We start from the raw sequence: 15,724 nt of genomic DNA, 5'->3' as shown, positions 1-15,724 counted from the left end.
TGATCTGCTCTACTACAACTTTAGAGAGATAAGATTTGTAGCTCTTCGAGGAAACATTTTCTATCTTCAGTCTACTACATTGCAACCTCAGTGAGATAAGACTTGTAGCTTCAACTTGTTTTACTGCATTTTTAAGAAAATAAAATTTGATGCGAACTGATCTACTGTAACTTAGAATAGATAAGATCTGTGATTTTAATCCGCTCCACTGCAACTTCAGAGAGATAGGATTGGTTTCTTTCGTCTGCTCCACTGCAACTTCAGGGAGATAAGACTGGATACAATCTGCTCGACTGCAACTTCAAAGAGATAAGATCCATGATTTTAATCCGCTCCACTGCAACTTCAAAGAGATAGGATTGGTGTCTTTCGTCTGCTCCACTGCAACTTCAAAGAGATAGGATTGGTGTCTTTCGTCTGCTCCACTGCAACTTCAAAGAGATAAGATCTGTGATTTTAATCTGCTCCACGTCAACTTCATGGAGATAGGATTGGTTTCTTTTGTCTGCTCCACTGCAACTTCAAGGGGATAAGACTTGCTTTTCTCCAGTTTGCTCCACTGTAGTTTCAGGGAGATAAGATTCGTCATCTTCTTCAATCAGTTGCAGTGGTATAGGATTTGTGGTTTCACCGATCTGTTCTCTGGGGAACATGACATGTGGAATCCATTTTATTGACTTATTTATGCCTAGTGATTAGAATATTATGATCGGAATGAATCAAAATTTCCTAACCAGATGTGTATGCATGAATGCAAAATGTCATGAAAATGATATCTTAATGTTTGACTTGTTATTGCTCGTTGTTCATTAAGGCCTCATTACCAACATGTCAGGATGCTATCTTGTTCGCGCTTGTAGCACTGTAATCTTCAAGGTTCAATCCACTGTACCTTTGGGACATAAAATTTGAACCATCCTCCTCCCACTGTAATTTAGGAGTATAAGATCTAACTCCTTCTCGATCCTCTCCCATTACAATTCAAGGATACATGACCTGAATCTCTTTGGCCTTACACCATTTCCAAGGTGTCGTACCAAATGTTTATGTACAATTGTAAAATTTTCTTCTCTGAGAAAACTTCTTCTTATCGCTCGGTGATCATTGCTTGTTTGTTCATTGAAGCTTTGTCACCAATACGACATCTTGTCATTTTGTTCAATCAATGTTATGACAACAAAATCCAAAGGGGATAGTCTTAATTTGGACTTTTCCTTCTTAGATATTTCAACCTTTAAACCTGGTGCGTTCTAAACAATGGTCCTGTTTTAGGTTACTGTATTATTTAGAAACTTCTATAGTAATATGCAAAACTTCCTTTGTGAAGGTATTACTAGTCCATTAATCATTATTCTAATACAACATGCTTGCAAAAAGATCATAACAATGGATAAAAATAGAATTGATTTGGGAGCATAGCTCGAAATGAATAAATTATCAAGGATAATAAGAATAAAAGAGGAATTGATTGGGAACATGTATCTTGAAAACGAATGAAGTATTCCAAGAACAATAAATTCAATATAAATGGTATGAAGACTAGGTATCTGAGATATCGCAGCTTGAACTTCTCTGTACAAACTTTCTGAAGATCATTCTGAGTTTGACATGTGTTTAGAAGATCTACCGTACTTTGTTGATTCCCCCAGATGTCGCCTACCATTTCCTGTTGATTCAGGTATAGCAAGACCACCACATGCCTCCAATCTGATCAAAATTTGAGCTGCTCTTATCATCTTATGCCCCATTTTGATCTAAAATCTGAGCCACCCTTTTCTGGTTTTCAAGTCAAATCCCCTTTGGTCTCAAGGTGCCCTTTGTGAGTTTTCACCTTGGCCTATCCATTTTTACGTTGTCAATTTTTTCATTTTCATCATCATTTTTTTGACTCAAAGTGCCCTTTACGGGTTTTCACCTTGGTCCCTTCTCTTTTTTAGGCAAAGTATTTCTTGACTGAGTCTGAGTTTACTGGATTAGGCAAGCTTTTACCATCCATCTCGCTCAAGATTAGAGCTTGTCCAGAAAGGGCCCTCTTTACAACATAAGGTCCTTCCCAATTTTTCATTAATTTCCCTCTAAAATCCCTTTGTAGAGGAATGATCTTTTTCAACACCAGGTCCCCCTCATGAAATTCTCTGGGACGACCCATTTTGTTATAGGTTCGCATCATTCGATTCTGGTACATCTGTCCACGATGAATAACTTTTAGCCTTTTTCCTTCTATCAGGTTCAACTGATCATATCGAGATTGGATCCATTTAGCTTCATCTAACTTTAGTTCAGCTAGCACCCGGAGAGAGGGGATCTCAACTTCAATGGGTAACACTGCCTCTATCCTGTAAACTAGAGAGAAAGGCGTTGCTCTAGTAGAAGTCCTAATAGATGTTCGATAGGCAAGGAGAGTGAACGGTAATTTCTCATGCTAGTCTTTGTAAGTCTCAGTCATTTTCCCTACAAATTTCTTGATATTTTTATTAGCTGCCTCTACTGCGCCATTCATTTTCGGGTGATACGGTGACGAGTTGTGGTTTCTGATCTTGAATTGACTGCTTACTTTCGCTATTGTGCTATTGTTCAAGTTCAACGCATTGTCTGATATGATTCTTTCAGGCATTCCATATCGACATATGATCTCTTTTTTCCAGAACTTGCTAACTGCTGACTGCTGACTTCATGACATTAGCATATGAAGTAGCTTCTTCCCATTTAGTGAAATAGTCAATAACCACGAAGATGAAATGATGCCCTGTTAGAAGCCTTCGGTGATATGGGCCCGATGACATCCATACCCCACATGGAGAAAGGCCACGAAGAAGTCATAACGTGAAGAGGTGAAGGAGATACATGTATTTTGTCTCCATAAATTTGGCATTTGTGGCACTTCTTGGCATAATTAATGCAATCCCTTTCTATAGTGGACCAATAGTACCCGAATCTCATGATCTGTTTAGCTATTGTGAAACCATTTGCATGCGTCCCGCAGATACCCTCATGGACTTCTTCCAAAATTTTCTTAGCCTCCACAACATCCACACATCTAAATAGTACTTGATCCCTTCCTCTCTTATATAAAATCTTTCCATCTAAGACATAGTCAATGGTGAGCCTCCTCAATATCCTTTTATCACTCTCCGTTGCTTGATCAGGGTACTCACGATTCCTCACATATCGCAGTATATCTTGGTACCAAGGATGATCATTATTTTCCTCTTCCTCAATACTATAGCAATAAGCCGGGGTTTCATAAATGCTGATTTGAATAGGCTTCATGTCTTCTAGTTTGTTCACCTGGATCATAGAAGCTAAGGTAGCCAAAGCATAGGCCATCTGATTTTCTTCTCGTGGGAGATAACAAAAAGTGATACTGTCAAACTCCTCGATCAACTCCAGAGCCAATCTCCGGTAACAAATTAATTTTGGGTCTCTCGTTTCCCACTCCCCCTTGAGTTGGTATATCACCAACGCCAAGTCTCTGTATACTCCAGCACCTTAATTTTTCGTTCCATGGCTGCCCGAATACCCATAATGCAAGCTTCATACTCGACCATGTTATTAGTGCAATCAAAACCCAATTTATTGGTAAAAGGATAATGATCTCCATTAAGGGATACAAGGACTGCCCCAATCCCATTACTTACAGCATTCGATGCTCCGTCGAAGTTTAGACTCCAATGATGATTTTCTTGAGAATCCCCTTAAGCAGGTGCCACGTTCATCAAGCCCTCATCCGGGGAATCGAAATCCAATGGTTCATAATTTTCTAGAGCTCTACTGGCCAAAAAGTCTACTATCGCACTCCCTTTGACAGCCTGCTGATTTACATATACTATATCGAACTCCAAGAGTAAAATTTGCCATCTAGCCATCCTCCCATTCAGCACAGCTGACTCCAGCATATACTTTAAAGGGTATAACTTTGAAATTAGCCATGTTGTATGGTAGCGCATATATTGCCTCAATCTTCGTGTCGTCCAGATCAGGGCACAACATAATTTTTCAATGGGCGAATATCTCATTTCACAATCAGTAAATTTCTTACTGAGATAATATATCGCCTTCTCCTTCCACCCCGTCTCATCATGCTGACCTAACACACATCCCATGGAACTGTCAAACACTGTCAAATACATGATCAATGGTTTATCCTGGCTAGGAGGTGACAGTACTGGGGTATTGGACAAATACTGCTTTACTCTTTCAGAAGCCTGTTGACATTCTTCATCCCATACACTTGAGTTATGTTTCTTAAGGAGACGAAATATAGGGTCACACTTCTCAGTTAGTTGTGAAATGAACCGCGCTATATAATTTAGTCTCCCTAGAAATCCCCTAACTTCTTTTTGCATACGCGGGGGAGACAATTCTTGAATAGCTTTGACTTTATCTGGGTCAATTTCAACCCCTTTTTCATTGACTACAAATCCCAGAAGCTTTCCTGATTTAGCCCGAAAGATACATTTGGCTGGATTGAGTTTGAGTTGGAACTTTCTTAACCTTAAGAATAACTTTCTCAGGAATTGCACGTGTTCTTCTTCTGTCTGGGACTTTCCATTCATGTCATCAACATATACTTCAATTTCCCTATGTATCATATCGTGGAAGAGGGTCACCATGGCTCTCTGGTATGTGGCTCCTGCATTTTTTAACCCGAATGGCATTACTTTATACCTGAAAGTTCCCCAAAGGGTTATGAATGAGGTTTTCCTCATATCCTCAGGATGCATCGTAATTTGGTATAGGTTAACTGAAAATTTTATATAATCCCACTCAACAAAGATAAGGCTTAGATCTAAAATAACAAAATTTGGCAAAGGTGAGACTTAAACCCAGGACTTCACACACACACACCCAGAACATTTAACCACTAAAGCAGATACATATTTATGTCAGAATTTATAGAAACTGAAATAAATTATTCAGTGTGTTACAACTCTACCCCCAAAAAGAAATTTTGACTTCAAAATTTACCTGATCAGAATAGATGGGTATACTACTGACGCATCGAGTCCTTAGGTTCCCACATGGCTTCCTCAGTGCCATTATTTCGCCATAAAACCTTTAATAACAAAATGGACTTCCTCTTCAGAACCTGAATATCTCGATCCAAAATTTGAATCGACTCCTCCTCAAAAGTCAAATCTGGTCTAATCTCGATCTCCTTAACAGAGACAACATGAGATGGATCGATTGGTACCGGCTCAACATCGAGACCTGAAACACATCATGGATATAGTCTAACTTTGGAGGTAGCTCCACTTGATAAGCGACCGGTCCTACATGTTTCAGAATCTGATACGACCTAATAAACCTAGGGCTCAACTTGCCCTTACGATTGAATCTCAAAACTTTCTTCCATGGAGAAACCTTAAGAAAAATGAAGTCACCCACAGAGTACTCGATATCTCTCTTTTTCAAATTTGCATAAGACATTTGTCTATCAGAAGCCACCTTTAGACAATCCTAAATCAGTCTAACCTTATCTTTGGTATTAGAAACCAACTCAGGACCCAAAATTCGTCACTCACCCAACTCAGTCCAATATAGCGAAGTACGACACTTACGACCATACAAAGCCTCATAAAGTGCCATATGAATGCTAGACTGGAAACTATTGTTGTAGGCGAACTCAGCTAACGGCAGAAAATGCTTCCAACTACCTCAGAAATCTATCATACAACTTTGAAGCTTATCCACCAGTATCTGAATCACCCTCTCAGATTGACCATCAGTCTGAGGATAGAACGCAGTACTGAAGTCAAATATTGAACCTAGAGCCTTATGCAATTTTTTCCAAAAATGAGAAGTGAAGCGAGGATCTCTATCATAAATTATCGAAATAGGAACCCCATGCAGTTTTACAATCTCAGAAATATAGAGCTTCGCTAACTTCTGCAGAGAGTAGTCCGTCCGAACCAGAATAAAATGAGTGAACTTGGTCAATCGATCCACGATGACCCAAACAAATCCTTTTTATTGGGTGTCAAGGGCAACCCACTAACGAAGTCCATCGTCACTCGTTCCCATTTCCATAAGGGAATCTTAACAGGTTGTAACAAATCTGAATACAACTGGTGGTAAGCATTAACTTGCTGGCACGTCAGACAACGAGCAACAAAATCCGTAACCTCACATTTCAAACCCAGCCACCAGTATAGTTTACGGAGATCCCGATACATCTTCTTACCACCGGGACGTATAGCATAAAGGTTACTATGCGCCTCACTCAGAATCAACTATCTCAGATCAGAATTGTTTGGTACACAAACTCGACCTCGAAAACACATAACCCCATCTTTATTCAACCCAAAATTTGAAGTACTGCTACTCTCAACCTGACAAAATCGCTAAGCTAGAGACTCATCCCCTAACTGGTTATCCTGAATCTGATCAATCTAAGTAAGTTTAACTTGCAACTCGGCTAATAGACTTCTATCATCAAACAGACCAAGACGAGCGAACACTGCTCTCAAATCAGGCATCGCTTTACGATTGAGAGCATCGGCCACCACATTGGCCTTACCAGGTTGATACTCTATCATGCAGTCATAATCTTTGAGCAGCTCAATCCATCGACGCTGTCTAAGATTCAACTCCTTCTCAGTAAGGGGGTACTTGAGACTCTTGTAATTGGTGTAGATGATACACCTCTCACCATATAGATAGTGCCTCCAGATCTTTAACGCAAAAAACCACAACAGCTAGCTCGAGATCATGAATCGGGTAATTTCCCTCGTGTGACTTAAGCTGACAGGAAGCATAAGCCACAACCTTACCATCTTGCATCAGTACACATCCCAAACTGACGTGCGACGTATCACTGTACACCACAAACTCTTTACCAGATTCAGGCTGTATCAGAACAGGAGCCTGAGTTAGAATAGACTTGAGCATCTTGAAGGTCGCTTGTTGCGCATCAGTCCAAACAAAAGGAACACCCTTACACAGAAGCTTACTTAAAGGAGATGCAATCAAAGAGAACCCCTCAACAAAACGCCGATAATAACCCACAAAACCTAGAAAACTACGAATCTCAGATACATCCTTAGGCTGTTTCCAATTAAGCACAACTTCAATCTTTCTAGGATCAACTAGGATCCCCTCAGTAGAAACCACATGACCCAGAAAAGTTACCTCACGTAACCAGAACTCATACTTTTTCAACTTAGCGTAGAGTTGTTTCTCTCAGAGTATCTAAAGCACTACTCTAAGATGCTCATCATGCTCATTCTTGATCTTAGAGTAAACCAGAATATTGTCGATGAAAACTAAGATGAACTGATCTAGATATGGCTGAAAAACTTAGTTCATCAAATCCATGAATGCAGCCGGAGCATTCATCAAACCAAAGGGCATAACTAGGAACTCGTACTGCCCATAACAAGTCCTAAATGTCATCTTATGAACATCCACTTCCTTAACTCTAAACCGATGATACCCAAAATAGAGATATATTTTTGAAAACACTGAAGCTCTTCGGAACTGATCAAACAAATCATCGATCCTCAGAAGTGGATACTTATTCTTCACAGTCAGTTTATTCAACTGCCGATAGTCGATACACATCCTCATGGTACCATCTTTCTTCTTTACAAACAGAACCGATGCCCCCATGGGGACACAATAGGATGCATGAAAGCACGATCCAGAAGCTTTTGAAGTTGAGCCTTAAGCTCTGTCAGCTCCTACGGTACCATACGGTATAGAGCGATAGGCACCGGAGCTGTACCCGATAGAAGCTCAATGCTGAACTCAACTTTTTGACCTGGAGGTGAATCCGATAACTTCTCAAGAAAGACATCCGAAAATCTGATATCCCCGACAGAAGAGTCCCCAGAAACTAAAATATCGATGAAAGCCATGTAAGTCTCACACCTTTTCCGAACCAATTTTTCAACCACAAGAGCGGAGATCATATTTGACAGATAATCACGACGCTCAACAATCACTACTATCTCCTTATCATCCTTGGTCCTCAGAACAACGCTCTTAGTCTCATTGTCTAGACTAACTCGGTGTTCAACCAACCAATCCATACCCAGAATCAAGTCTAACTCCCCAAACGATAGGTTCATCAGATTTGCCAAAAATATAGCCTATTGGACTTCTAACGGAACATTCTTATAAAGTCTACTAACCTAAATATATTGCCCCAATGAACGCAGTACGATAATCTCACTAGCAGTACAGTCAACAAAAGTCTCCAAGTTTTCAGAAATAGTACTAGCTACAAAGAAATGGGTAGAACCTATGTCTATCAAAGCAGTATAAGGTACTTCAAAAATAAATAACGTACCCATGATAACATCAAGAGTGTCTCTATCCTTTCGGCATCGAGCAACATAAACCAGTGTAGGTTGCCTTGTCTTAGTCTAACAAGCACCTCTGCCCTAATGCTCTCTGTCCTCGGCCCATACCATTATTTCCTCTAGCCGTTCTACAGCCCCTATGTGGTTGCTGAACTGCCCTCTAAGGCTGCACAGAACTCGGTCCTAAAGCTTGCATCTGATCAGCCGACTATGGACACTTTCGAATCCGATGCTCCAAAGACCGACACCTTAGACAAGCCCCTAACCTCCTCCAACACTCACCCGGATGATGCCTACCACAATCACCACATGGTTGAATCCTAGGAGGAGCAACATGAACCCCCACTCTAACAGCCCCATTAGGTCTACCCGTTTCTTAGGCCTTTAAATACAACTAGAGGGCTCTGAATCCCTCTTATTCTTGCCTCTGTTTTTGTCTTTATTCCACTGCTCAACGCGCTTAACCTCTTCGATGATCTTTACATTATCTACCAGAACTGCAAACCCTTGCTCCCTCTAATACCCTCAAATTATCCCTCAAGCCATCCTCAAAACAGACGTATTTCACATACTCAGATGCCACCATGCCTCGAGCATAGCGGCTTGAGTATAGTGGCTCAACCTCAGAAACTTGACCTCATACTCGACCATTGATCTATTACATTGTGTGAGATTCATGATCTCATGCCTACAAGCATCCACATAGCTTTCCCCCACATACGTCCCTTGGAAAGCAGTCTTAAAGAAGTCCCAATTCAGAAGATCCAATTGATATGCACCCTTAAGTTTCTGCTCAAGAGTACAGTCGATATCGTTCATAATCCTCTCGGTTGCCTCCAACCAATACTTGGCCACAGTAGGGACGAATCCAGTGACACCCCTAAACAAATCAGCTTTATTAGATCAGAGTCATTCAATTACCGACCCACGGCCCCCAAATCCAGAATGTGGTCCAACGACCTTCTTCAACACCCTTAACATGGCTTGGGATAGTGCTCATCCCTAGCCGAACGACTTTGTGACCCAATCACAGTAGCAAGTGAAATCGGTGTCTAACTCGTGTCTAAGTTCAGCATACTGCCCAAAGAGGAACACTCAATTCGAGCTCTCCTGCAGCCTCTATCGCATTCACAAATACCACGACCGCGAGTTCCACAAGCACTAATCGTATATTTCAAATTTTATCTACATTATAAAATTTTATGTATCAGTACCAATATTTATTAGCAGATATTTTATGCAAAAATTATCAGAAGTTCAGAAGTGTTTCAGAGGTCTTAGTCTCTAACTAGCTTAGTATAATATTTAGAAAGTTCTATCTAAATTCAGAAATACTTACAAGATTAGGGCCGAAGACTTTGTGTACCACATACTTTCTCAAATTATCCAAATTATTTAAAAATTAGTTCTTTTTGAAACACAATTTTGGCACCCAAAATTCACAGCCCAAGTTTTACAACCTGGCTCTGATACACTAAATGTAACAACCCAAACTCGGCCTCGACATTATGGCTGTATCCAGTGATGTCACAAAGAAGGTTTTTTGAAAATTGAGTTGTTCGATAAATTATTCAAAATTTGTAACTCTTGTTTGTTTATAACCATTTATCGAAAGCCTTATTTAATTAATTTATTTGTCAAAATATAAATTACAGCGGAAGTCATAAAAATGTTATATTTGGAAATCCCGTTCGGATTTTCAAAAAACCTTTGTTTTAGTAAAAATCATATTTTTAGCTAATCGTCTCAGATAAAGTGTTAAATCGAAAACCTAAAACCAAAATAAAACCAACAGCCTAGAGAGTCCATTAATTACAAAACTTCAAGAAATAATCCTTAATTAAATAAAAATAAAAATATTAAACAATTACAAACTCATGGTCACCGTGAGGCTCCGTCACACCAATTCGTCTAAGTCCATGGATTACCTGAACAAAACAGACAAACAGATGTGAGTTTTCGTAAACTTAGTGTGTAACCCAACAGAATTAGACATGCTATTCATACAGATATCACATACACAGTTAGATTCAGATTCAGACCTAAGTCCTTTACAGATACAGATAACAGAATCAGATATGCAGAACAAATATACGGAATCCTACCCCCATCCTCTACACACTAACTCCAACCATCCCATTACACCATGTGGGGTTAAAAACACCCACCCATCCCTACACATCATATCGTGTCATTACGACACATATCAGATAATATTCAGCCAAACTACCAGAATATAGGCGATGGTCGCCATACAGAACACTTCCTCCACATTTACATTTCCCACCCCAATCATAGATATAGAAATATCATGCTTGCATGCTCATATTCAGATATCAAATATATACATTTAACAGAATAATCAGACATGCATAACAATGTCATACTTAGAGCAGAATATTAAACCATTAGATCACCTAATTTTAAGGTTTGGTTAGCCTTTATCGACCCTACGGCAGGCCCACAGTCGATAGGAGCGACCTGTGCGACATTAGGGAAATTTTTAAAATTATGGGCTCACACGCTCATGTTGCCCACACGCCTAGATTAGCCTTGCCCGTGTGGCCCACATGGCCTGGCCTAAAACCCACACACCAGTGTGGTATGCCCATGCGGGTCCACACGCCCAACTTGGCCCATCCCGTGTGGCTTACACGGCCATACTCATAGCGCAACACGACTGTGTCTTGCGCATGACCATGCCTTCGTCAAACACACGACCGTGTCTTGCACCTGGCCAACCATACGGCTAGGCACACACCCGTGTGGCATCGACAGAAAGCTTTTTCAGCTTTCGTTGAAACTCGATTTTGCATTTTGGGTACACACTAGGTGCAATTTTGATGTGAAAACACTCCCGAGCCTTTCGAAACCTAAAATCATAATACCCAACATCTACTTAGCAGATTGATTATTGAATTCGACAACAAGAAGCAAAACGAAACTGACTTACCACCGACAAGAAACCACCTCAACACGCACTAAACCATTGGAGTGCAATTCCCTGCTCCACAATATGCCCCTAAACACGAAATTCCACTAATCAATCGCTACAGATTGACATCGCTACAGTTCCAAATAAAAAATTAAAGGGAAGCAAAGCTTTACTTAATAACCGATTAGAGAACCCGGCAAAACCAATGGCGCGATTGAACGATAGCACCACCAATAGAATTGAAGAAGAAGAACAAAACAATGATTTACTGAGAAAGGGAAAAAATGTCAGAAAGAGGTAAAGCAAAAGAAATTTGACGTCAAAAATTTTGGAAAGAAAAAATAAAAATAAAAATAAAAGTAAAAATAAAAGATTTAAAATCCCCCAATATCCCACTAAATCCACCACTAACCAATCGGTAACTACCCACTCAAACAGACTTTCAAGTCCATCCAAACTCCCGCAGTCAATCGAAGCAAAAACTATCACCCACACTCACATAGAGATTCGAACATAGAATCTCCAACACCCTGACTCCTTACCACTCAAACTAGCAGGCTCATTCTGATATAGGTTAACTGACAATTTTATATAATCCCACTCAACAAATGTAATACCTCGAAAATTACTACAATAAGAAAGTAAGATAATATCATTGATATAGTAAAATAAGGAAATAAAGTGATAAAAATGGTAATATTGAGTTATGTCAACATTGGGAAGTATATTATGACATATTAATTCAAGAAAAGATTAAATTGCAAAAGTGAGAAAAGTTTTGTTGCCCAAGAGTAAATACTCAAAATTTGAGGGGTTAAAGTGTAAATAAAAAAAGTTGAAGGACCAATAGTGTAAATATTTAAGGGTGGAATAATTTAGAAACTAAGGAAAATGGATGAATTAGGACCAAATTAAAAAGTTAAAGACTTTTAAGGGACTAAATTACAATTTTACCAAATTAAGTGATGAATCAAGGATGGAATTTCAAAAGATTATAAAGGGCAAAATGGTCAAATAGAGAGAGAGAATTCTAGAAGGTAATGATGATGTTTGTGATATTTTTAATTAATTAATTAGATAAATGTTATTTAATTAATATTTTATTAAGATTTTTAGTATTATTTTATTATTAAATGATTAATATAAAAGGGAGGAAAGATGATGAAAAATCATCATCTTTCCATGCAACCAACGTTAGAAGAGAAGAGAAGAAAGAAAGTTTTGCTTTCTTTACAATTTGGTCCTTTCACCAAAAATTCACTATTTTCACCTAGAAATCAAAAGAATTTCCATAGCTTTCAAGAGAGAAAAATAATAAGGAGACAATGGGGAGCTAGAATGTCAAGTTAGATTCAAGAAATAGAAGCTGGAGAAGAGAGAAAATCAAGTTAAAGATTGAAATCAATAACATAAGGTAAGAACATCAAGATTTCAATATATTTTTAAGTTTGTTATTGTTGAAAAAAGTATGGAAATGATGTTATAGTAGAGTTTTCTTAAATAAAGTCTTATGTTCTTGATATATTAGTGAAGGTAAATAAGTGAAAATGATGGGAAATATTATAGAGAAAGGGAATAAGGGAGTTATAAATTTAGTAATCAACATCTTGCACTAAAACAATTTTGGATAGTAGTAGTAGGTTAACTTTGAAAAATCACCATAAATTGTGGAAATCGTATTAGAGGATGAAAAAAATATGGAATTAAATATTATTAAGTCTAGTTTCTCATAGAAGAAATGATGTAAGCAATGGAATTCTAAATAATGAGATATAATAAATTTTGTGAGACAATGTCAGATTGAATTCGGGTTCCCCTGTTCTGAATTTAGAAAATCATGAAAAAATAAATAAAAATATTTATAGGCTTAAATTTATATGTTTAAAATACTTAATGAGTCTATTTTCAATAGAAACAAATGGAAACATCATCAAAATTTTTTAAAAAGAGATAATTAATTTTTAGTGAAGAGGGGTCGTAACTGTCAAATAGTGAAACAGGGGAAACTTTAAAGAATAAACTGTACTTATTAGCTAAACCAAAAATTTTGAAAATTTTATAGTAAGAAGATATGTGAGTCTAGTTTAATAGGAGTTTAGCGGATCTTAATTCAGAGTTCAGTATCTCAATATATAAATAATTTAGTGACTATGACTCAAGTGGATAGCTTTGAATTAATATATAAATAAATGATGAAATTATAGATAATGTTACATATAAGCATATGATACATTAAGGATGTGGAATGGAGATGAGGAGGAGGAAAATAAATGATTATTGAACTAGCATGGGTTTTCATTAAAAATGGCCAATTTGCATGTTTTAGGTTCAAGGACTAAATTGAATAAAAGTAATATTTTAAGGGTAAATTGGTAAAAATGTCAAAAAGTGACCAAATTGCATGAAATTAATTTTTTTATTATTTAAATTAATAAATTTAATGAAATATTAATTTAGATCATGATTGGGTGGAAATTCGAGGAAAATAGAAAATTACCAAAATGTCCCTGAATTTTTGGTATTTCTGCAATTTAGTCTGGTAAGTTCGTGTAACTTGAATTATATTCTTAAATGCTTGAAATGTATGTTATTGATGTGAATATGATTTGAATGTTCATTGTATGAAAATTGATGAAGTATTGATATATTTGATAAAAAAAGGGAATAATGCATTGAATGGATGTATGAATGTTTATCACACTATCCATTAATTCTATCGGTAATTTTGGATGTTTTGATTCTAGTTATAATGACATGTATGAGTTAAATTAGCCAACGTTAGCTCATTAATGTTTTGATTTTGATTGATTTGAAATATGAATGCTTGATGAAATGAAATGTCTGTAAATTAATTTGTAAACTCTGGTAATGCTCTATAACCCTATTTTGGAGATGGATACGGGTTAGGGATGTTACAACAAAGATAAGGCTTCGATCTAAAATAACAAAATTTGGCAAAGATGAGGCTTGAACCCAAGACCTCACACACACACACACCAAGAACACTTAACCACTGAAGCAGATACATATTTATGTCAGAATTTAGAGAAACCGAAATAAATTATTCAGGGTGTAACAATAGTCATAGTGTCGAGGAAGCAACTTGAGAGCTAGAAAAGACGATGAGATATCAATATCCCCACCTCTTTTCAGGTAAATTTCGGGGATGAAATTTATTAAGGGGGAGAATAGTAACGACCCAATAGTCAAGGGTGTTGGAAAGTCTATTTCCAAGACTCTATTTTCGTAAACCAAACCTGTAAATATATTTATTAAATATGTACGAGGTTAGTTAGTAGTGAATTAGATTTTGGTTAAGTAAATTTCGTGAAATTAGGAGTTGTTAAGGTATAGAGACTAAATCGCGTATGAGTTAAAAGTTGAATTATAAATTGAAATAAACTAAAAGGACTAAAATAGCAATTAAGCATTTATCTAGTGTGGTGGACTACATTAATAATGTATGTTGTATATATATTGTTAACTTAATATATATATGTATGTTATAATAAATTAATGGTATAAAATGTATGTAAATTATATTATATAATAATATAATAGAAACATAATAAAAGAAATAGTAGGAAAGTGGAAAGAAATAGGATTGCATGCAAATTAGAAAAGAAAGAAATAAAAAGAAAGAAATAAAAGAAGAAGATAACGCATGACTAGGGACTTGAGGGGTTCAAGCTTAAATTGGTTAGTGCAATTTAGTCCCTTTTCTTGTAAGTTTTATGTTTTTGGAATCCTGATACCTAGGGCTACCCGACCCATGTTGTAATTTTTAGTATTGTTCAATATTTTAGATGTGGACATTGTTGAATGGTTTAAGTATTAGGGATTCAATAGATAGATTTTAAGTTAGCAATGGAAAACGACTAAATTGTGAAATTAACGGTTGGTTTTGAGCAATAGAGACTAAATTGAGAAATGTTTGAAATTAAGGGGTCGAATTGGAAAGACGAACCTAAATTTAGTTTAGAGTGAAATTATTATAAAAATATAAAGTTAAATGTTGAGGTTAAAATTAGTCTCGATTTAGGGACTAAATTGAAATTTAAGCAAATGTAATGTAAAAATTGAAATTCAATGTGAAATTGAACTGTGTAATATTAATGTAATTTAATCATTTTATTTTGCAGCTAACGTCGTATTAGAATCCTCGAGTAAAAAGGGGAAGGATAAAATTGACGTTTAATAGCTTGAAATTCACGATTTCTATTTCTATAATCCAAACTCTAGTAAATTGTTGCATTTTGAACTATTGTGCATGGTACAACATGAGGTGAGAACTTTTGAACATTGGGTTGAAATAAATCAAATGATGATTAAAATGACTCGATTATGGATATCGTGAAATGTGGTATTTTATGACTGTTAAATTGAATATATGCCTATATGTGATGATATACATTCATGAAATTGAGACATTGGTTGTGTTGAAAGTAAAGTGAAACCCTATTAACTATTTTGGGCCAAGTCA

The 15,724-nt window shown here is 37.0% G+C and overlaps 1 protein-coding gene across 1 annotated transcript; it reads right to left on the bottom strand.

The window, feature by feature from the left end:
- Nucleotides 1-521: 521 nt before the first annotated feature.
- LOC107919315 (uncharacterized) lies at nucleotides 522-3,327 on the bottom strand. Its single transcript, XM_016848795.1, has 2 exons — nucleotides 2,930-3,327; nucleotides 522-642 (listed from the first exon to the last, which is right to left on the bottom strand). Exons 1-2 carry the CDS (start codon nucleotides 3,325-3,327, stop codon nucleotides 522-524), a joined length of 519 nt encoding a protein of 172 aa, XP_016704284.1.
- Between the last annotated feature and the right edge of the window lie 12,397 nt (nucleotides 3,328-15,724).

Source organism: Gossypium hirsutum, chromosome D13, assembly GCF_007990345.1.
Source record: "Gossypium hirsutum isolate 1008001.06 chromosome D13, Gossypium_hirsutum_v2.1, whole genome shotgun sequence".
Classification (NCBI taxonomy): domain Eukaryota; kingdom Viridiplantae; phylum Streptophyta; class Magnoliopsida; order Malvales; family Malvaceae; genus Gossypium; species Gossypium hirsutum.
This window is presented reverse-complemented; position numbering and strand designations above follow the sequence as displayed.